At 46.8% G+C, this 27,938-nt stretch overlaps 1 protein-coding gene across 1 annotated transcript in view; it reads left to right on the top strand.

The window, feature by feature from the left end:
* PDYN (prodynorphin) overlaps positions 1–27,938 on the top strand; it is a 60,601-nt gene that overhangs the window by 32,655 nt on the left and 8 nt on the right. The window contains exon 3 of the mRNA XM_063963489.1: positions 23,821–27,938. This exon is cut by the window's right edge and continues 8 nt beyond it. Coding sequence (XP_063819559.1) covers positions 23,821–24,528 — 708 coding nt within the window. The 3' untranslated portion in view covers positions 24,529–27,938. The remainder of the gene's footprint in view (positions 1–23,820) is intronic.

Here is a 27,938-nt window from a genome sequence, read left to right as displayed (position 1 = left end):
AGAAGACTACTGTAGAGATCAGATGATCAGCTATGTGTAGATAATCAGTTCTCGACAATGATCTGTGAACCTGGGAGTGGAAAGTGGGTAAAAGAGCCTCCAAACATCACATAGGGGATAATTCAGAATTAATCGCAGCAGCAAATTTGTTAGCAGTTAGGCAAAACCATGTGCGCTGCAGGGGAGGCAGATATAACATGTGCAGAGAGAGTTAGATTTGGGTGAGGTGTGTTCAAACTGAAATCTAAATTGCAGTATAAAAATAAAGCAGCCAGTATTTACCCTGCACAGAAACAAAATAACCCACCCAAATCTAATACTCTCTGCAAATGTTATATCTGCCCCCCCCCCCCCTGCAATGCACATGGGGGGTCATTCCAAGTTGATCGCAGCAGGAATTTAGTTAGCAATTGGGCAAAACCATGTGCACTGCAGGGGAGGCAGATTTAACATGTGCAGAGAGAGTTAGATTTGGGTGGGGTGTGTTCAATCTGCAATCTAATATGCAGTGTAAAAATAAAGCAGCCAGTATTTACCCTGCACAGAAATAAAATAACCCACCCAAATCTAACTCTCTCTGCACATGTTAAATCTGCCTCCCCTGCAGTGCACATGGGGGGTCATTCCGAGTTGTTCGCTCGGTAAATTTCTTCGCATCGCAGCGATTTTCCGCTTAGTGCGCATGCGCAATGTTCGCACTGCGACTGCGCCAAGTAAATTTGCTATGCAGTTAGGAATTTTACTCACGGCTTTTTCTTCGTTCTGGTGATCGTAATGTGATTGACAGGAAGTGGGTGTTTCTGGGCGGAAACAGGCCGTTTTATGGGCGTGTGGGGAAAAACGCTACCGTTTCTGGGAAAAACGCGGGAGTGGCTGGAGAAACGGAGGAGTGTCTGGACGAACGCTGGGTGTGTTTGTGACGTCAAACCAGGAACGACAAGCACTGAACTGATCGCACTGGCAGAGTAAGTCTCGAGCTACTCAGAAACTGCACAGAGATGTCTTTTCGCAATATTGCGAATCTTTCGTTCGCAATTTTAAGAAGCTAAGATTCACTCCCAGTAGGCGGCGGCTTAGCGTGTGTAAAGCTGCTAAAAGCAGCTTGCGAGCGAACAACTCGGAATGAGGGCCATGGTTTTGCCCAACTGCTAACAAATTTGCTGCTGCGATCAACTCTAAATTACCCCGAAAGGCCATACGGTAGTACCGAAAGGCGAACAGGACAGATACTGGTGCATTGGTACAAATAAGCAGTCTGATGATTGTCTGAGTCAGGGGTTCTCAAACTCGGTCCTCAAGGGCACACACAGTGCATGTTTTGCAGGTAACCCAGCAGGTGCACAGGTGTATTAATTACTCACTGACACATTGTAAAAGGTCCACAGGTGGAGCTAATTATTTCACTTGCGATTCTGTGAGGAGACCTGCAAAACATGCACTGTGTGTGCCCTTGAGGACCGAGTTTGAGAACCCCTGGTCTGAGTTCTACCCAAAAAGAACCAAAGAGATAAATGTATAAATGAAAATAAAAAGGTACTAAAACTGTAATGCTGAATATAAACACTATACTACATATAACCGAACTAATATATATAAATTCTGGAAAGGGGAAGAAATTATACTTCCCTTATGCTTTTCCTTTGATACTCGAGAATTTTAATTCAAAGTAGTTGTTTCATACATGTAAATATAAAATAACAATAATAGTCTAATACAGTTTATAACAACAAATAAAATCCGAAAGTATATTGAGATAGCAAAATCTTATTTAAGATTCGGTGTATATTGAAACCCCTTTGTAGTTGTGCTTACTTATAGCTTTTGTGAAATGCACTTTATATTTGTATATAGAATTGATTCTGTTCAGACATTTTCTATTAGAAATTTTGCAGTCCGCTCATAGAAACAGTGGAAAAGACTGCATGGTGCATTATCCTTATATGTAAAATTATTTAATATAACAATACTATATACAAAGACATAAAAAAAAGGATGCCGGCTATCATGTGGCTGACGTTGGAATACCGTCACCACTCAGAAGACCGGCACCAGAACCCCAACAGCAGACATCCCGAAGGTAAGTATCAGGGAGCCTGTTAGGTTTCGGGCCCGGCACTAAGGGGGGTTAGGATTAGGCGCTAGGGGTACTAGCCCTAGCCGCTATCCCCCGAGGGTTAGCCCTATCCACCAGGGTAGGGGAAGGGGTAAAATAACTTTCCCCCTCCGACGTCGGTATATTCATTGTTGGGATGCCGTGGTCAGTCATGTGACCGCTGGCATCCCAAAAGCCAGTATTTCTGCTGCGGGGTACACTGGGCTCCACAAGGATAGACATAGGGGTGTAGAGTAGGATCATGATCCGAGGCACCAACAGGCTCAAAAGCTTTGACTGTTCCCAAGATGCCGCCTCCTCTATAACCCCGCCTCCCTGCACAGGAGCTCAGTTTTGTAGTTGGTGCCGCAGATAGCAGGCACATAACAGAGAGGCTGCTCTGGGCAGCCCTAAGAAGAACTTTTTTAGAAGAAAAATGAAGACTTCAAGGGCTGCAGCAGTGTGTACATGTCTGGAGACATTCACTGCTGCAGCTCCATCTCTCCCCAGCGGCGCTGTACATTCCCGCACCCTGGTTGCCGGGTAACTACAGCAGGAGGCTCCGGTTTTCTTCTGGTCAGGCACACATGACTGGGGCTCCCTGGGATCGCGTGGCCGCGCTTCGGGAGGTGGTGAGTGGGTCCCGCTCGCGGGACCCGTGCTGTATCGCGATCCAGCGCGGCCGGTGGGAGGCGGGCCGCGCACGCTGGCAGTGGACACTGTGGCAGTACAGGCAATCCCACTAGATCACCAGGGCATGGGTGCAGGTCAGGTTTTCTCTTAAAACCTTTTTATGTGTAGCCCGCTGTACCAGGTGGTTTTGCCAGCAGAGCGGATAAGGCTTAGACCTGGAGCCCCTCCCCCAGCCCCAGGGCGCCATTTCCAGTAAATGTTCCCGCCCTGGAGCTGCATATCTGTCTCTCCCTCACTCCCTGTCAGTGTTTGGACGCCATTTCTCTCAGCTACACTGTTCCTGGGACTGCTTGGGCAAATCCTCCTTTGTAAAGCCGCCTGGTTGTCAGTGCTGTGACTTTACATGACACTTAAGTATTCTACATGTCAATTAGACAGTGATAGTTAAGAAAGAGTGCATTTAGTCAGGGTTCTCAGGTACAAGTACCCTGTGATATACATGCAGTTCTTACTGTGCAGTGTTATATCTATTGATTACAGAGCTATATATATATATATATATATATAAGCTGGTCCAGTGCAGTATTATTGTTGACAATAACCTCTGCATTGTATAACTGTAACTGTATGTGTGTGCATTAGCTTGCTGAGTGATTTCCATTTCGTGTCTCTCACTCAACTTGCTATCCCTATATTTTATAACCTGAGGGGGCTTGGTGCGTCAGGTTTTATTATAATGTAGGATATTCACAAGATATACTCTAATAGGTATTTTTCTCTGTGATTTTAGTCACCATATCTCTCCTGTATCTCAGCTTGTACTGACTACACTGCGCAGGGGTTTGGGCAAGAGGTATTGTGCTGCTGACAATTGTACTGTGTTACCTGATATTGCAAGTTATATCATGTCTGCTTCTGAAGGTAACGGTTCTGGGGCTGAACACACTGCCGATGTTGCTGAAGCTCCTTGCCCCCCAGTGGGACTGTGGCAACGGGGGTCCATAATGACCCACCGTGGGCTACTTTCTCCACGCTTCTAAATATGCTAGTTACTAAACTAACACCCCCTATGGGACCTCTTATGCCGGTTCAACCGTATGTGGTCCCCGCGGCTAACCCGCCGTGGGCAGATAACTTGTCTGCTCAATTGAAAAATGTAACCAGTCCTTGACTACTAAAAAGTCTGACCCTCGCTCGCCTAAGACCATAGGGTCCTCTAAGTGAGCTATTACCTCTTCACAGTCCACTGCTGTCACTGACACCTCGTCTGATGAAGATGGCGCTTATACTGACCCCACAGATTCTGACATAGATACTTCTGATGGGGTGGGTAGTTCACATGTGGATGTTCCTGATCTTTTGGAGGCTATTAAGTTGATTCTACAGATTACGGATGATCTCGAGCCATCCGTCCCTCCTAAGAAACCATATAGGTTCAAGCGTCAGAAGGTGGTTAAACAAGTTTTACCTCATTCTGACAACCTAGTGGATATACGTCAGGAATCCTGGGGAAACCCAGGGAAGAAGTTTGTGCCTCAAAATGCTGGCTCGCTATCCCCTCGCGCCAGAGCTGTCTAAAAATTGGGAAACGCCTCCTCCAGTAGACTTGCATGTGGCTAGGATGGTGGTTTCCCCAGCTCTACCTGTCACTACCGTCACGTCTCTGAAAGAGCCTACAGATAACCGTGTGGAGGGTTGTCTGAAAGCGATTTACACCCTCACGGGTGCTGCACAAAGGCCCACTATTGCAGCAACTTGGGCTGCAGAGGATATTTAAGCATGGACCCTAGAGTTGGAAGTTGAAATCTCTTCTGACCATGCTAGACAATGCTTGTCATATATTGTCACAGCTTCTCACTATATTAAAGAGGCGGCTTCTGATGCCAGTATTCTAGCAGCCAAGGCCTCTACTACATCAGTCCTGGCTCGCCGGATATTGTGGCTGAGATCCTGGTCTGTGGATCTGGACTCTAGAAACACCCTGGAGGTACTCCCTTTCAAGGGAGATATTCTGTTTGGGGAGGACTTAAATAAGATAGTGGCTGACTTGGCTACTGCCAAAACTGCCTGTCTGCCAAGTACCGCTCCTTCTGGGTCGAAGGCTAAAGGTACTTCCTTTCACCCCTTTCGTCCTTCAGGTAAAGCAAAAGGTCAGGCGTACCACAAGCAGGCCCGCACTTCCAAACCTGGTAAGCCGAAGCCCAAAAGAGCCTGGGCTGCCCGTCAGCCAGTTTCCAAGACAGATAAGCCTGCCGCATGACGGGGCAGGCCTCCCCATGGGGGATCCCAGGGTGGGGGGCCGGCTTCTAGGGTATACCTAGGAATGGTTGAAGACCACTTCAGATGCCTGGGTACGGGAAGTCATCACTCGAGGTTACGCCATAGCCTTCAAAAACCGTCCCCCTCATCAATTTTGCCTGACAGACGTCCCTTTGGACCAGACAAAGGCAAAAACTCTACACTCGGTGGTACAGACCCTCCTGGATACAGGAGTGGTAGTACAGGTGCCTCTTGCTCAGAGGGCCCGGGGGTACTATTCTCCGCTGTTTCTAGTCCCGAAACCGAATGGGTCCTCTCGGCCCATTCTCAATCTCAAGGCATTGAACAGGTTTGTGAAAGTTTCCAAGTTCCGTATGGAAACCCTTCGCTTTATAGTTCTGGCCTTGGAACCTGGGGATTATATGGTCTCCCTGGACATATAAGATGCTTACCTGCATATTCCTATAGCAGTGTCACATCAGCAGTACCTGAGGTTTGCGATTGGCAACCTCCATTACCAGTTTCGGGCGTTACCTTTTGGTTTAACTACGCCTCCGCGAGTTTTCACAAAAGTTATGGCGGTGATGACGGTGGTACTCCGCCGTCAAGGGATCGGGATCCTGCCGTATCTGGACAACTTGTTGATCCTGGCAAATTCCCCAGAACTTCTCCTACGTCATCTGGATATGACTGTCTGGTTTCTGCAAGCCCACGGGTGGCTCATCAACTGGAAGAAATCCTCCCTGGTCCCTGCTCAGAGCATGGTGCACCTGGGAGCGCTATTGGACACTCACAACCAGCAGTTGTTCTTGTCCCAGGAGAAAGTCCTGAAGCTTCAGGACAGGATTCGTTGCTTCCTTTCTCATCCGCAAGTGTCGATACATTCGGCGATGCAGGTGCTGGGCCTCATGGTGTCAGCATTCGACATGGTGGAGTATGCTCAATTCCATTCTCGCCCCCTCCAGAGGCTGATTCTAGCCAAGTGGGACGGCTTCCTCACCGGATCAGATCTCACATGATCTCATTGACTCCGGAGGTCTGTCTGTCGCTGCACTGGTGGCTCCAGGACCAATGATTGTGTAGGGGCCGTCCCTTCTGGATATCCGACTGGGTCCTGTTGATGACAGATGCCAGTCTAAAAGGTTGGGGCACGGTGCTGGAGCAACACTCCCTTCAGGGCCGGTGGTGGACCAAGGAGGAATCTCTCCTCTCGATCAACATTCTGGAATTGCGGGCGGTCTTCAATTTGTTGAATCTGGCCCAGCATTTAATTCAGAACCGTCCTGTTCAAGTACAGTCGGACAACGCCACCACAGTGGCTTACATAAATCATCAAGGCGGCACTCGAAGCCGTTTGGCAATGAAGGAAGTCTCACGGATTCTGCAATGGGCAGAAGGCCATCTACCGGCCATATCTGCAATATTCATTCCGGGGAGTCCTGAATTGGGAAGCGGACTTTCTCAGTCGTCAGGACATACATGCCGGAGAGTGGGGCCTCCATCCAGAAGTGTTTCAACTCCTAGTGGAAAAGTGGGGCCTTCCAGACGTAGATCTGATGGCGTCTCGACACAATCACAAGGTTGCGGTCTTCAGAGCAAGGACAAGGGATCCTCAAGCAGCATTCGTGGATGAGCTGGCGGTGCCGTGGAGGTTTCGGCTGCCGTACGTGTTCCCTCCGGTGTCACTCCTGCCCAGGGTAATTCGGAAGTTCAAGCAAGAAAGAGGAATTCTGCTTCTCATAGCTCCAGCGTGGCCCAGACGGCACTGGTTCTCAGACCTGCAGAGCCTATCGTCAGAGCGTCCAATTCTACTTCCACAATGCCCAGACCTCCTCGTTCAGGGCCCCTGTGTCTACCAGGACCTAGCCCGGCTGTCTTTGACGGCGTGACTCTTGAAGCTTCTGTCTTGAGGGCTAAAGGGTTTTCTGATGCGGGCATTCAAACTATGTTGTGGGCCCGGAAACCGGCTTCTGCTCGGATTTACCATAGGGTCTGGCATTCTCACTTTGTTTGGTGCGCATCTAACAATTATGACGCTTCCAAGTTTAGTACAGCCAAGTTGTTGGCTTTTCTTCAGCAGGGCCTGGACTTAGGCCTGCGTCTGGCCTCCCTGAAGGTGCAAATATCTGCCTTGTCGGTGTGGTTTCAGAGAAAGATTGCGACCTTACCTGATGTGCATACCTTTACTCAGGGTGTGTTGCGTATCCACGCTCCCTATGTCCCGCCTGTGGCTCCTTGGGACTTGTTGGTGGTTTTGGAGGCATTACAAGAGTCTCCGTTTGAACCTCTTGGTTCAGCTGATCTTAAGTGGCTTTCCCTTAAGGCGGTGTTTCTGCTGGCTATTGCCTAAGCTAGAAGATTGTCGGATTTGGGTGCCTTGTCTTGTAGTTCCCCATATCTGATATTTCACCGTGACCGGGCGGTTCTTAGGACTCGTCCCGGTTATTTGCCTAAGGTGGTTTCTTCGTTCCACCTTAATCAGGAGATTGTGGTACCGGCCTTTGTCTCTCTTAATCTGTCTCCCAAAGAGCGGTCTTTGGATGTGGTACGGGCTCTACGTATCTATATGAAGAGAACTGCTTCTTTTAGGAAATCTAATTCTCTCTTTGTTCTGTTTGGGTTTCACAAACAGGGCTGGCCTGCTCACAAGCAGACTTTGGCCAGATGGATTAGAATGGTGATTGCACATGCTTATGTGAAGGCTGGTCTGTCAGCTCCTGCTCACATTACGGCCCATTCTACTCGGTCTGTTGGACCTTCTTGGGCGGCCCGCCGTGGTGCGACCCTTGAACAATTGTGCAAGGTGGCTACGTGGTCCTCCATGAACACTTTCATTAGGTTCTATGGCTTCGACACTGCCGCTTCCCAGGATGCTTCCTTTGGACGCCGGGTTCTTGTGCCCGCTACAGTGCGTCCCCTCCCATAAGGAACTGCTTTAGGACATCCCCTATGTCTATCCTTGTGGAGCCCAGTGTACCCCCCAGCAGAAAACGAGTTTTATGGTAAGAACTTACCTTTGTTAAAACTCTTTCTGCGAGGTACACTGGGCTCCACAAGGCGCCCACCCTGACGCACTTAGCTTCTTTGGGTTGGTATGGCATTAGCCGCTGACACTTCTCCTGTCGTGAGAGTGTGGTGTATGTGGCTACTAACTGTTGTTGTCTCTTTTCCTGCTACTGCATTGGGCTGGTTAACTAAAAACTGAGCTCCTGTGCAGGGAGGCGGGGTTATAGAGGAGGCGGCGCTATGAATTTTGGGAACAGTCAAAGCTTTTGAGCCTGTTGGTGCCTCGGATCAATATCCTACTCTACACCCCTATGTCTTTCCTTGTGGAGCCCAGTGTACCTCGCAGAAAGAGTTTTAACAAAGGTAAGTTCTTACCATAAAACTCGTTATCATACTGAACCCATAAAAAATACTTTGCTTCAGAATCAATAAGCTCTGGAATCATTTCAAAGGGGTGATGTAATATAAACATTGGAGGAATTTAGAATCTCTTCCCTCCATTCCTTTGGTTCTGGTGAGCAATATTCCTGCTCATCAAGTCCTGATATGTGTAGTCCTTCAAACCCTAACGCGTTTCGAGTCATAGACTCTTTATCAAGGCAGTGTGACTTTCTCCATATTTGTCTATCAGTGGAATTTACTACCAGTTCAGGGTCCAAAATGAATATAAAACTTTCCTACATATACATCAATCATAAAAATAATATTTAAACTGTACAAAAAAAACTTTTATAAAAACACAATTAATATAATTGATATAAGTCTTGCTAATAATGTCTTTTGCTAAAAAAAACATGCTGGCTGCACTTAACTGGAGGTTTTAAAATTAGGAGCATGAGTATAGCATCTTGGTTGCTAAGTAACCAGCTGAATACAGCGGCTCTGAATCTAAAGTTCAGAGGAAGTAAATGCTTAAGCGCACAATTCATTTTTAAAAGAGGTAATGAGTCCTTCTCTATAACTGCTAAATTATTATGCATAATGTTTACACTGTGTCACGCATATTATAATTTTATATATATTTTTTTATTAACATTTTTCAGCAGAGAAAGATAAGCTGATAACAAATATAGTCAAACAGAAAATAAGTTTCCCAAGTATCTGGTATGAGTTGGTGCTGCGACTCATTCCTGTATGTATTCCAGCTGTTTCCTAGCAACTGGGATACTGGCTGCTACCAGCACACCTGTTTGGAATGCCTTGTTTGGAATGCCTTGTTACCTGACTCCAGCCTGATGTCTCTTATGATTGGTCTGGCTCCCTTTCATTAGGGACTCTGGGCAGTTCCTGTTACCAGTGATATTCCCTAGTTCCTGCACCTTAGAGGTCATCACACGGTCGCTGACCCTGTACAGTTCCCAGTCTGTCTGTTTGTTCCTGAGTCCTGGTTCCCTGCCTTTGTGTACCTGCATTCCTGCATTCTGTCTCAGTCCTCTGTGTGCAGTCCCTGCTAGTCCTGCACCCGTGCCTTGTTGGATCCTACCTTGTACCTGCCATCTTGTGTCCAAACCTGCTCTGTGTCATTGTCTTGCCTTCACCCTACAGTTACTTGTGTCTTGTCCTGGTCCAAGTCTAGGCTCTTGCCAAGTCTTTGTGATTATATCCTCCCAACTCTTTTTCTGAGTACATCCACTCCAGTCATGCCTGCATCACACTACAGTATCTCCGGAACATGTGAACCTGTATTCCAGTCACAGTTTATCCACTGAGTTTGCATCCTCTCTGTTATTGCAGACTGCAGTCTAGTCACTTTATTCATTCAGCTAGTCTATCTGCAACTAGGTTCCAGTATTCTGCTTTCAATCAGTACACACCCAAAACCTGTTTGTTTCTCAGCAGTTAATCATTGTTGGCTGTTTTCACCTGCAACTAATGCCTTACATCTCCAGTCACCTTTGTCTTGTTGTGAATCCTGCACACTCCTAGTTCAGTAGTTTTCAATCAGCATAACCTGTTAGTCAGCCTGCAACTAACTCCTGCTTTGTCGTGCACCAGTTATCATCAAGTCCTGCTGTCTTCAGTCACATCAGCATACTTGCCTACTCTCCCAGAATGGCTGGGAGACTCCTGATAATGAGGTGGTGCTCCTGGCCCCCCTGGAAGAATGGGCAAGTATCCAGGCCGGGCGCCCGCAACCCCCACACATCTCCAAAGTGGGAGGTCTGGGGTTCCTATCCCCGCCTCCTGCCTAGCAATGCTGGTAATCTTGGCATTATGTAATGGGGGTGGGACTACGATGATGCAATCATGTGGTCCCGCCCCAATACATTGTTGTCCATCCCATGCTGCACCACGCCCCCCACTGCTCTGACCTGGCTTCCCCTTCCTGAATGGGGCAGCCAGAATGTCGGTAGGTATGCATCAGCTTAGCCTGCTTTACCTAGCCTAAGTCTGTTTGCAGTTAACCCCAGCCATGCCTTGCCAGCTGCCAGAGCCGGCCTTAGCTATAGGCAGGCTAAACATTTGCCTAGGGCATCCAAGCATGTCTAGGGGCATCCAAGCATCTCATGCTGGGAGGGACAGTCTGCATGTCTATGTGTCTAGGGGCATCCAAGCATCTCATGCTGGGAGGGACAGTCTGCAAACTATCTGTTACTTTCCAAATGTATTCAATCAGTACTGCTGTTTACATTTGTCAAATAGAATGTAGACAGTCCCTTAAACTCCCTCCGACATGCTTCAATGCCCCAGACTTGTGAGACCTCAGACAGCAGAAGAGCAGTAACTGCAATTACTGGACCTGTGACATTTTCACTGACTATATAAGGTTATTACTGGATGGCTCCTTATGATACCACATGTGTATTTTGGAAGACTGCTCCATTTAAATCTGACATCACCTATACTGCTTGTGAACATGGGGGAGGGAGACCCTGCCATCCTGTGTGTGTCCCTTATCCCTCTGCAAACCCCAGGTTTCTGCAGGGACATAACATGAGCAGTGTTCTCTCCACACTTTATTTCTCATTCAGTCCATGCCGTAAAATTCCCCTGCCATCCAGCACTGTAACGTGGTCAGTAAGTTGCGTTGCACTATTTCTATATGAAACTTTAGTGCAGCATGACTTTCGGGCACATCAGACTGGAGGGCAGAGCATATTGCTCCCACAGTATAAAATAAAGGGCATGCAGTTGCCAGGAGTAACAGACACCAGCAAACATGCTGAAAAGTGAAGAGAATGGACAGTTGCTACATGTTTGATACTGGTCTTTTTGTGCAACCAGCAAGAATGGCAGTATCTGGACTTTGCTGCTATCTGTGTCTAGCAAGCGAAAATAAAGGCTGAGGCTTGCAAAGGACGGCATACTCTGTGAGGTCACATCCCTTGTACGGGTGCCCCTTTAACGGGTACGATCGCAAGCATGCACCCACCCATCCTGCCACCCCCATCTCACAAAAAGCAGTCACGGATCCAGGGAGCTGCATGGGCACACACACTGACTGCAAGCATGCCAGCTTTATAAAAAAAGCTACTAGCATTACTAATGTGGGGGTTATGTGCAAGGTGCATTACTGTGTGGAATTATGGGCATTATTAATACGGGGCATATGTCTAAGGTGCAATACTGTGTGGAATTCTGTGTATTATGGGCATTACTGTGTGGCATTATGCAGGGTTGAACTGGCCCACAGTGGCACATGGTAAACACCTGTTGTGCCCCACTGCCTGAGTGTTGCTGGGTCAGATGCACAACTAGCTGTGGTTCTAGGGGGCACAAGCCAAAATTTTGCCTAGGGCATCAAATTGGCTAAGGCCGGCTCTGCCAGATGCTACACTCCAGGTTTATTACCCTGTGGTCCCAGCCTATTGTGTGAGCCCCTACTGCTAGAGGTCTAAGACCAAGCGGCATCTCAAGAAACGGTAAGTGCATACAGCTCTATGGGAACAGGAGTGGCTGTTATTGGAAGAAGACCCTCTCACCCGCTCTAGGGGTATCACCAGGGCCAGACTGGCCATCTGGCACTTCTGGCATATGCCAGAAGGGCCAAAGGGCAGGTGGGCTGGTCCCTTAGACAGCCGGTTGAGCTGCCCCTATCAGTCTCTGGTTGAGCCGCCCCCACCCGTCTCCACCCGTCAACACCCACGGACTCGCTGCGCGCCCCCAGCAAGCATCGCCATGGTAATGGGGGCATGCCACGAGTCCACGCCCCCCAATGACTTGCGGCACACCCCCGTATTACGTGATGGATCGCCCCTGTGATGAGCGCGCGCCCCCACCCCCGTGACGAGCGCGCATTCACGAGTGCCTGACCCGAAATGGAGGCCCAGTCCATCACTGGTTATCACACACATAGTAACAGTATCACAGTGAACAAGAAAATAAGTCGTTGAGGAACATTTTGTGGAAGTAACAACATGAAAAAAATGTCACGTTAAAAAATATAATGGACAAAGGGCCTGATTCATAGTTGCACGCTATGTCAATGTTTTTGCAATTGAGCTGTTATCGGTGGACTGCACATACATCTCTGCTGCAATGCGCAGCAATTGAATTGCAATTATGCGTACAGTAAGTATCCACACACAAGTGATTGACAAGGAGCGGCTGTTCTGTGGGAGGTAACGGGGACTAATCCTACACCCTATTCAGGGAGTGTATCAGTCGCTGACTGCGATCATTTACACAGGAAACACATCTCCAGCATCTCAGTCGGTGGCGACCATTCTGAGTGACCATAGACTTCAGTGGCAAACGCAGGATTTCTAGAGGGGGGTTTCCAAATGCATTCCACAATCTACCACTTTGCAGAACATTGGTGCAAGTGCGGGAGTCTGGGAGAGCAGTAGAGGAACCTAGTAAAGACCCTGGATATTAATGTAAACATTGGTCTTTTTATACACTGGATACTGTATGGAATACAGTATTAATATTTAACACACTATAGATGTTCTATAGCAGTGGTTTCCAAGCTTTTTTGAATCACGGCGCCCTAGAATATTAGAATTATTTTCACGTCACCCCTAGGCCAAAAATTTCTTATTGAGGAATTTAAAAAGAAATATTACATTAAGTAAATCACGTCTATATGTCATCCTTAGGGTCAGTTGTGTGGTGAGGGACAAGATTTGCTTCTATTTGGCCACATATTTTATGACTGGCAGCCACCAGCACTGGTTTTGCCTATTATATTGACCATGGATAATTTGAATTGGTCCTGGACCACCAACCCAGGGCACCCCTGCAAGTGTCCCGAGGCACCCCAGGGAGCCACGGCACACAGTTTGGGAACCTCTGTTTTATAGTATAGGCTGTATCAAACATATTTAAATAATAAATAAAAACAAACATACAGCCATAGAATCAGTTTTGCACTTTCTAAGCACACATTCTCCCACCTCATGGTACGGCTCCTGTCTCTTCTTCCTGGTAGCTACTCTCTGGTCCAGTGCATTGATTGAGGACTCAGATCCAAACACACAGCAAACTTGGTAAAGGAAGCTGCTATCACCGGGAATGAGCAGTATTTCTGTTCTGTCCCTTAATCTGCATGTTGTAGTGGCAGCTCTGGTAATCGTATTATGTATCATTGATAATTTGAGCCACTTGCCAAGAGGAGGGGGGGGGGGGTTCCAGGCAACCGGAACCCCCCCCTGCGTTTGCCTATGGACTTAAGGTGTGTACACATGGTGAGATTCGGGCTGACCCCGATTCTCTCTATGCGACAGGGACTAAGTCAGTATCGCAAGCACATAATGACTGTGCTTGCGATACTGACTATGGGGGTCATTCCGACCCGACCGCTCGCTGCAGTTTGTCGCAGCGCAGCGATCGGGTCGGAACTGCGCATGCGCCGGTGCTGCAGTGCGCCGGCGCATGGCAGCTTTCGTTACCTAGCGATCGTCTCTGAGACAGAGCTGGTCGCTAGGCGGGAGGGGGCTGAACGGCGGTGTTAAGCCGCTGTTTAGGGGGAGCGGTCCGGCCAATGCAGGCGTGGACGGACCGTTGGGGGGCGGGCCGCAGCGGCTGTGTGACGCCTCGCACAGCCACTGCAGCCAGCGGGAGCGACGAGTAACTCCCGGCCAGCCGCAGGAGCTGCGCTGGCCGGGAGTTACTCCTCAAATACAAAGGCATCGCCTCTGTGCTATGCTTTTGTATTTGTGCGGGGGGGGGGGGGGGCGGCACTGACATGCGGGGTGGACTAGCCCTGTGCTGGGCATCCCCCCGCATGTCTGAGTTAACGATCGTAGCTGTGCTAAATTTAGCACAGCTACGATCAACTCGGAATGACCCCCTATGTGCGATTTTGGCTAAGTGTCAATTTTGACTATCTTTTCTATGAGATAGTCAAAATTGACTTGCCTGCACAGTCTATCTATGCTTGCGATGCCGACCACGCGGGACCACGCATCGGCATCACATCGGGATCGCAAACTGACTTTCACCTTATGATCTGCACTAACTTTTCTTACCATTTTGACTATATAGGCAAAATTGTAACAAAATATCTCACCGTGTGTACACCCCATAACTCGAGTAGGCAATGTTTTCGGTGTAGATGCTGCAAATGTGTACCCCCCAAAAACCTGTTTGATCTTAATGGATCTATGAAGGTAATGCAATTGTCAATCTATCCGCCAGGATCTTCAATAGTATTTTATAGTCGGTGTAAGAAGAAAAATAGGTCTACAGGACCAAGAACATTTGTGGTATTTGCCTAGTTTTGGTAAAACCTTAATAACTGCCGAATTAAAGTAAGCAGGAAGCAGTTTATTATAAAGTATGTAACTGAAAGTTGGCATGAGGGTAGTGCTAATCCTGGTAGACAGAAGGTTGTAGTATTCTCCATTTAATCAGTCAGGACCAAAATCCTTACCAGATTTTAGGCCCTTAATGTTTTTTTGTACTTCATAGGTAATGTATGTATTGGTGCCTTAAAGTAACATGGCGAGTAATCATAAGAGATTAAAGGGGTGGTATTTACTTTGCCGGCTGTTGGGATCCCGGCGCACAGTATACCGGCGCCGAAATCCCGACACCCAGCATACTGACACCTTTTCTGACTATTGGGGGTCCACGAGCCCCCTGGAGGGAGAATAGATAGCATGGCGAGCCAGTGTTGCGAGCGCAGTGAACACGCAAGGGGCTCATTTACGCTTGCCCAGCAGTCGGTATGCCGGCGGTTGGGATTCCGTCGCCGGTATGCTGGCCACCGGGAGCCCGGCCGCCGGCATACCATACTACACCCAATTAAAGACAGCACACCAAGAAGGGAGGAAGGAGCGGCATACAGGTATTTCAATTTCGGAGACGAAAGTGGTAGCATCCAGAGGTAAATTGGATTCCTGTAGATAGGCAGCGGCATCAGCGGCAGTTGTAAAGTATATGAAGATGAGCAGGAAGATTGCAGACCAAAATGACTTTACAAAGGCCACAAGGAAGGAATTTGTAAGAAAGGAATCAATTCTGTATACAATATGAAAGCATATTCTACAAAAGCTAAGTAAGCACAACTGCAAAGGGTTGCAATATACCCTGAATCTTCACTAAGATTTGTTTATTTTGGATTTTGTTTGTTGTTATAAACTCTGTTACACTATTATTATTTTATATGTACATGTATGAACGACTACTTTGAACTAACATTCCCAAGTATCAAAAAAAAAATGTGTAAGCAAAGTATCGTATCCTCCCTTTTCCATAATTTTTCATATATATTTGTTCATTTATATTTAGTATTGTACGTGTTATATTCAGTATTACAGATTCAAGTGCCTTTGATTATTGTCTAAATTTTCATTTATATGTTTATAACATAGACCATGTAACAAGATTAATAAATGCATACTCTGCTGTGAACCCTCTGCCCATAAATCTGGGTCAGAGCTAGAGAGGTCACGCGCACAATCAATGACAGGTAGTTACCTCCTACTGGTAGATTCTGGGTATTCCTTTAGAGAAGCAAATTTGGGATATCCTTAAAGAACTCCAAATTGGGCATATTGGGGGCATATATATACAGGCAGTGCCAGCGCTAGCCGCTCAGCAAGGTCTGCAAACCAGGGAGGCGCCTGGCACTAAAGGTGCTCTCCCTGCTCTGCTACTGTACCTTGCTGATGCGCAGTGTTGGTGCCAGCTGCCGCAGTCTGCGACTGTCACACCATGTGACAAGCAGAAGCGGTGCTGGCAGCATGAACACAAGTACCTCGGTCTCCTCCTGTGTCAGAGCCCTCCCCCTTCCCTGTCCGTCCCTGCTGCACATGTCAAGCTGGGAGGCAGGAGCGTCATCCCCACCTCCTCTCTTCCCCCCCCCCTCTCACAGCAGTCTTCAGCACGGCCCTCCCCTGAGTCCCCTCTCATCAATGGTGGATTCAGGACCAGGTAGGGAGAAATGGCATATTAGTGTGTGTAAAGTGGCATGTTACTGTGTGCTGGGGAAGGGGGGTGGGGGGGGGGGGGGGGGGGCTAAAGTGGCACGTTACTGTATGCTGGGGTTGGGGGAGGGGGATAAACTGGTATGATACTGTGTGTTGGGGGAGGGGGATAAACTGGTATGTTACTGTGTGTTGGGGTGAGGGGGATAAAGTGGTATGTTACTGTGTATTGGGGTGGGGAGGGATAAACTAGTATGCTACTGTGTACTGGGGTGGAGTGGATAAACTGGTATGTTACTGTGTGTTGGGGTGGGGGGGATAAACTGGTATGTTACTGTGTATTGGGGTGGGGGGGGGATAAACTGGTATGCTACTGTGTACTGGGGTGGGTAGGGGGATAAACTGGTATGTTACTGTGTACTGGGGTGGGGGGGATAAAGTGGCATGTTACTGTGTGTTGGGGTGGGGGGGATAAACTGGTATGTTACTGTGTACTGGGGTGGGGGGGATAAAGTGGTATTTTACTGTGTATTGGGGTGGGGGGAATAAACTGGCATGTTACTGTGTGTTGTGGTGGGGGGATAAAGTGGCATGTTACTGTGTGTTGGGGTGGGGGGCATAAACTGGTATGTTACTGTGTACTGGGGTGGGGGGGATAAAGTGGTATGTTACTGTGTATTGGGGTGGGGGGGGGGATAAACTGGTATGCTACTGTGTACTGGGGTGGGTAGGGGGATAAACTTGTGTGTTAATGTGTACTGGGGTGGGGGGGGATAAACTGGCATGTTACTGTGTGTTGTGGTGGGGGGGATAAACTGGCATGTTACTGTGTGTTGTGGTGGGGGGATAAAGTGGCATGTTACTGTGTGTTGGGGTGGGGGGGATAAACTGGTGTGTTACTGTGTATTGGGGTGGGGGGGATAAACTGGTATGCTACTGTGTACTGGGGTGGGTAGGGGGATAAACTGGTATGTTACTGTGTACTGGGGTGGGGGGGATAAACTGGCATGTTACTGTGTGTTGTGGTGGGGGGGATAAAGTGGTATGTTACTGTGTGGTGGGGTGGGGTGATAAAGTGGCATGTTACTGTGTGTTGGGGTGGGGGGGATAAAGTGGTATGTTACTGTGTGGTGGGGTGGGGGGATAAAGTGGCATGTTACTGTGTGCTGGGATGGGGGGGATAGACTGGTATGTTACTGTGTGTTGGGGTGGGGGGATAAATTGGTATGTGATTGTGTACTGGGGTGGGGGGATAAATTGGTATGTGACTGTGTGTTGGGGTGGGGGGATAAACTGGTATGTTACTGTGTGCTGGGGTGGGGGGATAAATTGGTATGTGACTGTGTGTTGGGGTGGGGGTGATAAACTGGTATGTTACTGTGTGCTGGGGTGGATAAAGTGTGTGCTGGGGTGGATAAAGTAGCATATAATGTGTGCTGGGTAGTGGCGGTAGTGTAGTGTGTGCGGGCGGTGGGCTGCAGGGTAGCTGTGGTGTAGCGTGTGGGGAGGGGGATTAATTGCTTAATTAATCATTGTGGGGAGGTAGATGAAAGAAAATCCATTATAAGTCATGTCTCGCACAGGCTTATCAGGGCTAATTGAATAGCCCCCCGGAGACACAATTACCCACAATCAATGACCGTGGGTAATAGGATACCTTCATAAGTTGCATAAAGGTCACTAGGAGTGACAGATTTTACTTATGGACTACAGGGCTGCATCCCCCCTGTAAAATCTGCCACCCGCAGGGACTACCTAGCAGTGGCAGTGACTTACTGTACCATAGGAAGTGTTTTCTTTTCATGGGAAAGTGTTTTCTCTTCATGGGACTGTAAGGCCGGACTTGTTATGTTCCTATTTTTTTCCACTGCCTGCCACCCGCTGCCTCTCCACAGCCGTCGCCTCTCTGTCCTGTCACCCAATCACTCTCATCCTCTCCCCATCACCTCTCTCTCCTGTCACTCCCTGTCACCAACCCTCCCCGTCACCTCTCTCTCTTGTTACCCACCCCTCTCCGCATCACCTATCTCTCCTGTCGAACTATGCCTGTCACCCACTGATTCTCCCCCTTTCCCCATCACCTCTCTCTCCTGTCACCAACTGATGCTCACCCTCTCCCCGTCATTCTCTTTTTTCACCCTCTGCTTGTCACCCTCTACCTCTCATTGTCACCTTCCGCCTCTCACTGTTGCCCACTGCCTCTCCCTAGCTTCACTCTGTGCCCATCTCCCATTATCTATCACTGTAGTTACCCTCTCCCTGTCACCCACTGATATTCCTGTTACCCACTTACTCTCACCCTCTACCCATCACCCTTTCTCTCCTGCTATCCTCTCTCTGTCACCCACTGACTCTCACCCTTTCCCTGTCACCCTCTCATTCTTTTTACATGTCAAACTATGAAACATTGTAAAGAGACATGTCAAAAGGACAAACAGATGTGTCCTTTCTCAGCTTAAAGGCTAATCATGGCAAATGACACTCGTTTGCCATGATAAGCTTGCCCGTGGGTATGCGTAGGTGTGCATGCACCCGCGATCCATACGATCGCATGGTGTGTGCACTCTCACGAACCGATTGCAGCTAGTCGCAAACGCAAAATTTAGAGTTTGCAGGAGGGCGCCGAACACCCTAGAACCGGCCCTGTATAAAGGAGAGTAAAAGGTTCCCCCCTAATAACAACATCCAGTATTATATAACAGCCATCATCATCACGGACACGGTAGTTGCAGCAAATGACCCACATTTGCCGTGGCTCGCAATAAAGATGAGCTAGGACTCCTCTGTATTTACAATATTAACCCACAGCAGCTCTAGAAAAGAATGGCTCCACAGCAGTTAAACAACACAATCAAGCTGAATTCTGATCCCAGTGAGTAGGGGAAGCAGTAGTAAGCATTAGGGTTTCATGCTGACCCTTAGGAAGATCTATCAAACATTGGAAAGAGATAATAGGCCTAATTCATATTTGTATATATTGGCCGATTGTCACGCAGTGGAGCGAATATCAGCAGACGGCGCATGTGCTGCGATCGCAATGCACAATGCATCAAGGTGCCACTGCCATCTCGCTCACACTGCGGATTTCATGGATAAGTCACAGGAAGTGATTGACAGGAAGTGACTATATGGAGAGGTTAGTAGGGAGTGGTTAGAAAAACGCATGTACGAGCTAAAAACGAGCTTGTACATGCTAAAACATGGCATCTGTATCGCTACTGCCATGTCCAGTCTGCGTAGCAATAGACCAACCCTTAGACCCGATGTTCTTTGTTTTTGCGTATAGGCTGCAAATGTGTACGCAATTGAGAATAAGTTTGTAATGGCTCCAGTGAGCAACTCTTTTAATTTTTGGGTGGCAGCTTCACTTGCCAACATTAGCAGCTCCATAGCCTAGAAAATCGCAATTGCAAATGCATTTACATACAAACATGGATTAGCCAAAAGAGAGAAATATAGGGGGTCATTCCGAGTTGTTCGCTCGCAAGTGAATTTTAGCAGATTTGCTCATGCTAAGCCGCCGCCTACTGGGAGTGAATCTTAGCATCTTAAAATTGCGAACGATGTATTCGCAATATTGCGATTACACACCTCGTAGCAGTTTCTGAGTTGCTCCAGACTTACTCGGCATCTGCGATCATTTCACTGCTTGTCGTTCCTGGTTTGACGTCACAAACACACCCAGCGTTCGCCCAGACACTCCCCCGTTTCTCCGACCACTCCTGCGTTTTTTCCGGAAACGGTAGCGTTTTTTCCCACACGCCCATAAAACGGCCTGTTTCCGCCCAGTAACACCCATTTCCTGTCAATCACATTATGATCGCCAGAACGATGAAAATGCCGTGAGTAAAATTCCTAAGTGCATAGCAAATTTACTTGGCGCAGTCGCAGTGCGGACATTGCGCATGCGCACAAGCGGAAAATCGCTGCGATGCGAAGATTTTTACCGAGCGAACAACTCGAAATGACCCCCATAGTACAAATCAACCAGTGACCGTACACAATAAAGGAAACCAGTACATGAAATGGCACCAATAACATAGAAAAGTGAACATGTCACAAGCAAAAAAAAAAGGACAGACTGAACCTAGTGGTAACAAAGTCTATTCTAGAACAAAAACTGAAACAATGTGATTTTTTTTTGTTTTTGGAATCAATGTCCTCAATCTTGTAATGGATGGAGATAGAACAATGTACAACCAATCAAATTAGTAGAGCTTTTACAGTAGCACGTATTATATCAGGAGTGTGTTGATCATTATACTGTAGTAATCTATCCCCTACTGTCATTACCAGGTCCGCTTCTCTGCGTGCGTGCGTGCGTGCGTGCGTGCGTGTGTGTGTGTGTGTGTGTGGCATCCTGTGTCTTCCTAGGACAGACCTGGCCAACCTGTGGCTCCCAGCATGCCCTGCCACAACTTTTGCATTCCCTAATACCAAAACTGTGGCAGGGCATGCTGGAATTTGCAGTTTCACAACAGCTGGAGAACCACAGGTTGGCCAGGGCTGCCCAAGGATATGCAGCAGCAGCCTCCTCTGCGCGCGTGTGTGTGTGTGTGTGTGTGTGTGTGTGTGTGTGTGTGTCTGTGTGTGTGTGGCATCCTGTGTGTCCCTAGGACATGCAGCAGTAGACTCCTCTGCCTGTATGTGTGATTAGGAAATATGTATTTTTATAACTTATTATTGTCTATTCCATACCGCGGAGCTAAATTCACAGCTTCATTTAGCTATACCATAGACAGCAAGCAGGCAGACATAAATGGGCCTAAGCAGAACTGAACACAAGTTGTGTCTAATAACTTAAAATGCGATCAGAAAATATACGTTTTCCGCTACCAATAGAGAGACCTGCAAATGTAAAAAGCGTGCACTTCAGCAAATTGTCTGCTTACTCCAGCAGACAGTGGGAACAGATGTGCCCAGGCCATGGCAGGAGGTGTTGCTTCACAGTTATAGCAAGAAATGCTTAAAATTAGGCCCTCATTCAGCTACACTTACAGTTTTGCTAAAATAGCAAAACCGCAACTGGCTGCGATCGCATTTCCGACGACACGCCTGCCCAACGCCGAGTAGACACCCCTGTCAGACATTGACAGACAGAGGCGTTCACATAACTGAGATGCAATCACATCTCCTCCCCCTCCCCCCCCCCACGCACGCTCAGAGTGGGTACTGCGCATGCGCACTACGGGGGTAGATGGGGAGATGCGATTGCATCTCAAATCCGTCTGAACCTGAATACCCCCTTAGTACATAATGCATATGCATTACATGGCCCCCTGTACAAGCTGACTGGAAATGTTTTATAATTTTTGAAACAATCACTAACTTTACTGTAATCCTGTCAATAAACCCAGCAGCATTATTATAAAAAATATTTGCATAATTGGGAGAAATTTAGGCGCATTCACCCAATAAGATGCTGCCACGGTTCATCATTATCATATATTACAACTTGAAGCAGGAGTTGAGCACCCGCAATTGATTCACCTCCAAACAGATGTATATGCGTCGGATTGGTACTTTTGCATGAGCAAGCTATAATTGTAATTTGTCTGTACCTACACACCCCCTCCATCCCCATTCCAGCATCATTGGCACAAGGGTTGTAAATGTTAAATGCGACTTAGTTGGCATGTGTACGGAGAATTGGTATGTATGCACAGTGCATTTTGTTAGCAAAAAAAAAGCAACAACATGTGTTTACTTCTGTCAGAAAATACAATTGCACATAAATGGAAAACATTTCTATTTTATATTTTCCTCCTATGAACACCAGTTGTCAAGCACTCAGTCTTGCTCTCACCTTTAATACAGGTTACAGATTGGCTGAAGCACCCGCAAAACAGTTCTCTCACACCCACACACCTCTCTACTGTCACCACTCCTGATTTTTCAAGTTGATAAGAACCTAATTTATTCACAAATGCACATACTCAGTATATGCTATAATACAGTATCTGCCAGTAAAAATTTCAACAATTAGGAAGTCAACATTCAAGGGGTTAACATAACCTGTCCTAGCAAGCAAAGAATTAGTACAGTGAAGCTTCTGACAAGGTTAACATGGGTGGTGATTCCGAGTTGATCGTTAGCTGCATTTGTTCGCTGTACAGCAATGAGGCAAAAAAAGGCACTTCTGCACATGCGGCACAATGCGCACGCATGTCGTACTTTTACAAAGAACAATGTAGTTTCACACAAGGTCTAGCAAAGCTTTTCAGTCGCACTGCTGGCCGCAGAGTGATTGACAGGAAGAGGGCATTTCTGGGTGTCAACTGACCGTTTTCAGGGAGTGTTTGGAAAAATGCAGGCGTGCCAGTAAAAACGCAGGTGTGGCTGGTCGAACGCAGGGCGTGTTCGTGTTGTCAAAACAGACGTCAGGAACTGAACAGTGTGAAGTTATCGCAAGCGCTGAGTAGGTATTGAGCTACTCTAAAACTGCACAAAAAAAATTTGCCGCCGCTCTGCGATCCTTTCGTTTGCACTTCTGCTAAGCTAAAATACACTCCCAGTGGGCGGCGGCATAGCGTTTGCATGGCTGCTAAAAACTGCTAGCAAGCGATCAACTCGGAATGATCACCATGGTCAAGCACTATTTCTCTTAAGAGGTATGTAGATTAATTTAGAGTATCAAGGACAAAACGTATTACATTTTTTATTTAATATAACAATGTACAGGGCATGGGATTTAAGAATAAAAATAAAAATAAAAAACAATTGGCATACAGAAGTGCAGAAACAATCAAAAACAAACAAAAAAAGGGATAACAAGCACGGAGATATAATACTTACACAACATAATCTGTACAGCGGGCAAAAGGCAGAAATAAAGGAGAAACAGGGTTTTTTTCTCTACATCATCAACTTCAGTTTTGCTAGAAGATAGGTAAAAGAACATCTAGGTGGGGGATAATAGACTGACAGACCTACGAGCTGGAAAGGACTAATTTAATACTGACCATAATTTTTATATGAATTGTTTAATTGGAATTTTTGACCATTGGGCAGCCATACCACACCCGTTCACAAGATGCCCATGAGCATATAAGAAATGAAAAAGGGCACTGAAGTTTGAAAGCATGTCCTATAAACCGTTTACTTCTGCTGAATAAGGTCAGGTGTGGATGCTCAAACAAGCTGTACAGTTATTGACTAGAAATGTTCAGATCAAGATTTGTATGAAGTTCACCTGCAATGGTTGGACCAGATATATGACATGCACCTCTATTGTTTCTCTTGTTAGAATCACATTTTAGAGTGTTGCTTAAAGTGAATTAAGGCTGTTACCTAAATGTATGTACTATTGATCCTGGGTTATTCTGACGAGACAAAGATATTCTACTGTCTTTTGAACCTGCAATCGGCATTGTTGTCCATGATAAGTATTTTACATTGCTCTTATCTACGACACGTGCACATCTCAGGTGTCCATGGTCTAACAGATAATGAAAACAATGTTAGTAAAGTTGGTGTAGATGTCATTTTCACCGATTACTATATTTATTTGTACAGGTTTGCTCTTTGCAGTGCGAAGAATCATTATCATCTATGACCGAATGGGAGCGATGTGAGAAGATCCTGTCTACTTTAGGAGCTGTTCTAGAGGTCTCCAAAAGGGAGCAGGAAAGAGTACCCATGTCCTCAGATTTGCTGGATATGCCAGTAAAACGTTATGGAGGATTTATTAAAAAATTGGATAAAAATAAATTCTTATTTAACTACCCTAAGCGAGAGAATAGTAACTACAAGGGAGAAACTAGTAAGACATATGGTGGTGTCTTACAGAAGTTTGGGGAGAGAGACCTCCAGGAAATACCCAACTCAGAGCAGGAATCTGAAGTCAATGAGGATTCCGAGGAAGAAGACAAGGCATGGAGTGCTAAAGATGAGAGGAAACGCTATGGAGGGTTCCTGCGCAAATACCCCAAAAGAAGTCTGGAAAATGTACAGGGAATAGAGTTAGAAAGGAGGATAGTGCTGAACCCAGAGATGGAGCCAGGACAGGGGGTAGAGGAATTGGAAACAGAACAGGGGGTGGAGACAGAACACGGGGTAGCTGATCTTCAAAAACGCTATGGGGGATTTATGCGCAGGATCCGGCCCAAATTAAAGTGGGACAATCAGAAACGATATGGGGGATTCCTCAGGCGTCAATTTAAGGTCAGTACAAGGTCAGAAGAGGAGCCCAGCACCTTTTCCGGCGAGTTGTCTGACCTTTAAGAAACTTTAGTGTCAGTGGAAGGTGGCAAGGAGGTGGTGGAATGATCAGAGGCAACTCAAAAACATAAACATTACTCTTCATTCATTCTGTTTAGTCTTTGATCCAACCATCCCATTGACCAAAAATGTAATTGATGGGAACTGTCGCATCATACAAACCTGAAATGTAGCTCTATCCTATTGTAGTCTGTGAGGAAGCTAGACCTCATATGAAATTGCAAATAAACACATAGCACCATCTACAGACTATAAGGAGGTACTGCACTTTATTAATGAATTTCTGTAAAATGCAGGTTTTCCAATTACCTTGAATGTACTTAGCACCTAACACTACAAATGTTATACAACAAAGGAGCTGATGCAGGATGAGTACTTGGCCAGAGGGTGTACGTATATATACTGTATGCACCCATGCCAATTCTGCCACTTATTCTTGCCTGCACAAGATTTTGCAGAACAGGGGTGGTCATTCCGAGTTGTTCGCTCGTTATTTTATTTTTTCGCAACGGAGCGATTAGTCGCTAATGCGCATGCGCAATGTCCGCAGTGCGACTGCGCCAAGTAAATTTGCTATGCAGTTAGGTATTTTACTCACGGCATTACGAGGTTTTTTCTTCGTTCTGGTGATCGTAATGTGATTGACAGGAAGTGGGTGTTTCTGGGCGGAAACTGGCCGTTTTATGGGAGTGTGTGAAAAAACGCTACCGTTTCTGGGAAAAACGCGGGAGTGGCTGGAGAAACGGAGGAGTGTCTGGGCGAACGCTGGGTGTATTTGTGACGTCAAACCAGGAACGACAAGCACTGAACTGATCGCACTGGAAGAGTAAGTCTCGAGCTACTCAGAAACTGCACAGAGAAGTCTTTTCGCAATATTGCGAATCTTTCGTTCGCAATTTTGATAAGCTAAGACTCACTCCCAGTAGGCGGCGGCTTAGCGTGTGCAAAGCTGCTAAAAGCAGCTTGTGAGCGAACAACTCGGAATGAGGGCCCGGATGAGGTGAACGCTTTTAAACATGTTCCAAGTACAGTCTCGGTGTGTTCACGCAAAACCATGAAAAAAAAAGCACATTTGCCTGAAAAACAATATTATTTGCAGGTGGTTAGTTCAGATGCAAGTAGTGAATGATGATGGCTGTCAGCACTAGCGAACTACTTGTTATTGGCTGTTTGTGAAGACTCAGTGATTGGGGCTTTCTGTGTTGCTTAGGCATAGATTGTGCTTTTGTGAGCCTGATAAAAAACTTTTTTTTTCTAATTTGCGTATACAAAACAGGGAGTTTTTTCTGCTGTATTAGGGTTTTTTTTTTGCAGTTTGTGTTTGTTGCACATAAAATATGAGCGCAATGGACATGTGTTAGAGACGTGTGTCTGACATAAAGCTGACACATCTACTCATTTAGAACTCTGTCATACCCCTTTCAGACATGAGACATAGCTCAACATAGCTCCGACCCAGGTTTTTGAATACAGCTTCGACCCATGTCCCAGCTAGGGACCCCCTTTCACACTGCACCTTAGACCTGGGAATTTCCCAGGTCAAATCTGCTCACACTGTACCCGTGTCTGCCCTGGAATTCAGTGCGAGTCATTGCTCATTGTGCTCTGGCATCTGCAGATGATGTCTTCTGCAAGTGCTCCAAACAGCCCATTAAGTATTTTCAGCGGAATCCAGATCTAAAAAAATCCAGAACACCACATTCACACTAGAGGCAACCCGGGTTAGTCCCAGGAATAACCCTGGTACCGAGCAGGGTCGCCTACCAGGGACATCTGACCAGGGTCGGGTCTGTTCACACACAACCAAAATCCAGGTCGAGCCGCAAGCCCTCCCAGGTAGAAAAGCTATGTCTGAAAGGGGTATAAGGGAATGGAAATAAGTTTTGGCATGCAACATTTTCATTTGGAAATTATGCTTATTTTACAGCCAATTACGCATTAGCTCCAAAGTGACTATGGAATTGGTGCTGTACATTTTATATATATATATATATATATATATATATATATTTAAAGTATAGATATACATCATAATAAGATAATATACATAAGGTGTTGAGTTCGATATGCCAGTGGTCGGGATACCGGCGGTCTGAATACCGTCTGTGGCATCCCAATGGTGAGACTCCCAACAGGGGGAATGTAAGTATACTTACCTTCCCCCAATGCCCACCCAAACCCTTCCGTTCTGCAGCCTAAACCTAAACCCCCCCCCCTTCACACACACACACCCTAACACTAACCCTCCCCGCCGGTGGTGCCTAAACCTAACCCCCCCCCCCCCCCCTTCCCGCAACCCTTCCCCGGGGGGGTCCCTAAACCTAACCCCTTCTCCCCACAGCCTAACCTATCCCTCCCCAGGGGTGGCTATACCTACCCCCTTCCCCCTTGCAGCTTAAAACTAACCCCCCTCCCCACAGCCTAACCCTAGCCCTTCGCAGCCTATCCCTCCCCCAGCAGCTTACTGTCCAGCGGCCCGGCAGTCAGTCGTTTGGGATCCCAGCTGTCTGGATTCTGGTGCTGGGATTGTGATCCCAGTTGGGATGCCGACACCAGCATTCCGAGCAGTGTCGGGATTCTGGTGTCGCTATTTCAACTGCCAGGATCCCGACAGTCGGGATCCTTACCGGATCCCTACATAAGTAGTATCCTATGTTTCATATATACATATAGAGCCTCTGAGACATATCAAAATAATGCATCTCTCAGAAAAGAAAAAAAAGTACCGCAAAGTGCGTTTTCCTTTCTTTAAAAATGCCTTCTACTAAAAACCAGGGCATAATAATATGGATACAGAGATTTACACAGTAAAATATTTTTCACAAACCTTTTACCCCCCCCCCCCCCCCTCCACCCCCACCCCATAAACTACTTCATTTGTTGCAAAGGAAAATGGGTCAATGAATGAATAAATAAATAAATAATACTGCCACTGGCTTTGAGGTACCTGCAAAGGATTATAGGGTGCTTGAAATTATGAATGAGAGGAAAAAATAGTAATTTTGTTTTGTTTGTGTTTAACACCGTTCCATTTGAAAATTTTGTTCTACCAGGTCTAGTAAGTGATGAAATGAAGGTGGACCTCCCTTTTAAGACTTGTTCAAACCATTGCTCACCTTTCCACCACCTCCCATCCACCTAGCCTCCCCTCCTTCATTTATACAGTATCCCCCTTTCCTCTCTGATGGATGAAAATGTACAGCTGTTTTTTTGCTGTCATATTATCGCTATATAAATACAAGATGTCATCTTACTTTCTCCATATCCTTCGTACAGTTAATGAATCAATGCTGTTACTGTTTTTGTACCCAACAAGCAATCTCTACAGCCTGCAAATAAATCCTAATACACATTGTACACCTCACTCCTACTGCTTGTTGTTATATATGTGAAGAAATAAATTAATTTATGCT

Source organism: Pseudophryne corroboree, chromosome 3 (assembly GCF_028390025.1).
Source record: "Pseudophryne corroboree isolate aPseCor3 chromosome 3, aPseCor3.hap2, whole genome shotgun sequence".
In the NCBI taxonomy this organism is placed as follows: Eukaryota; Metazoa; Chordata; class Amphibia; order Anura; family Myobatrachidae; genus Pseudophryne; species Pseudophryne corroboree.
The sequence above is the reverse complement of the archived record's forward strand: the minus strand, read 5'-3'. Positions and strand labels throughout refer to the sequence as shown.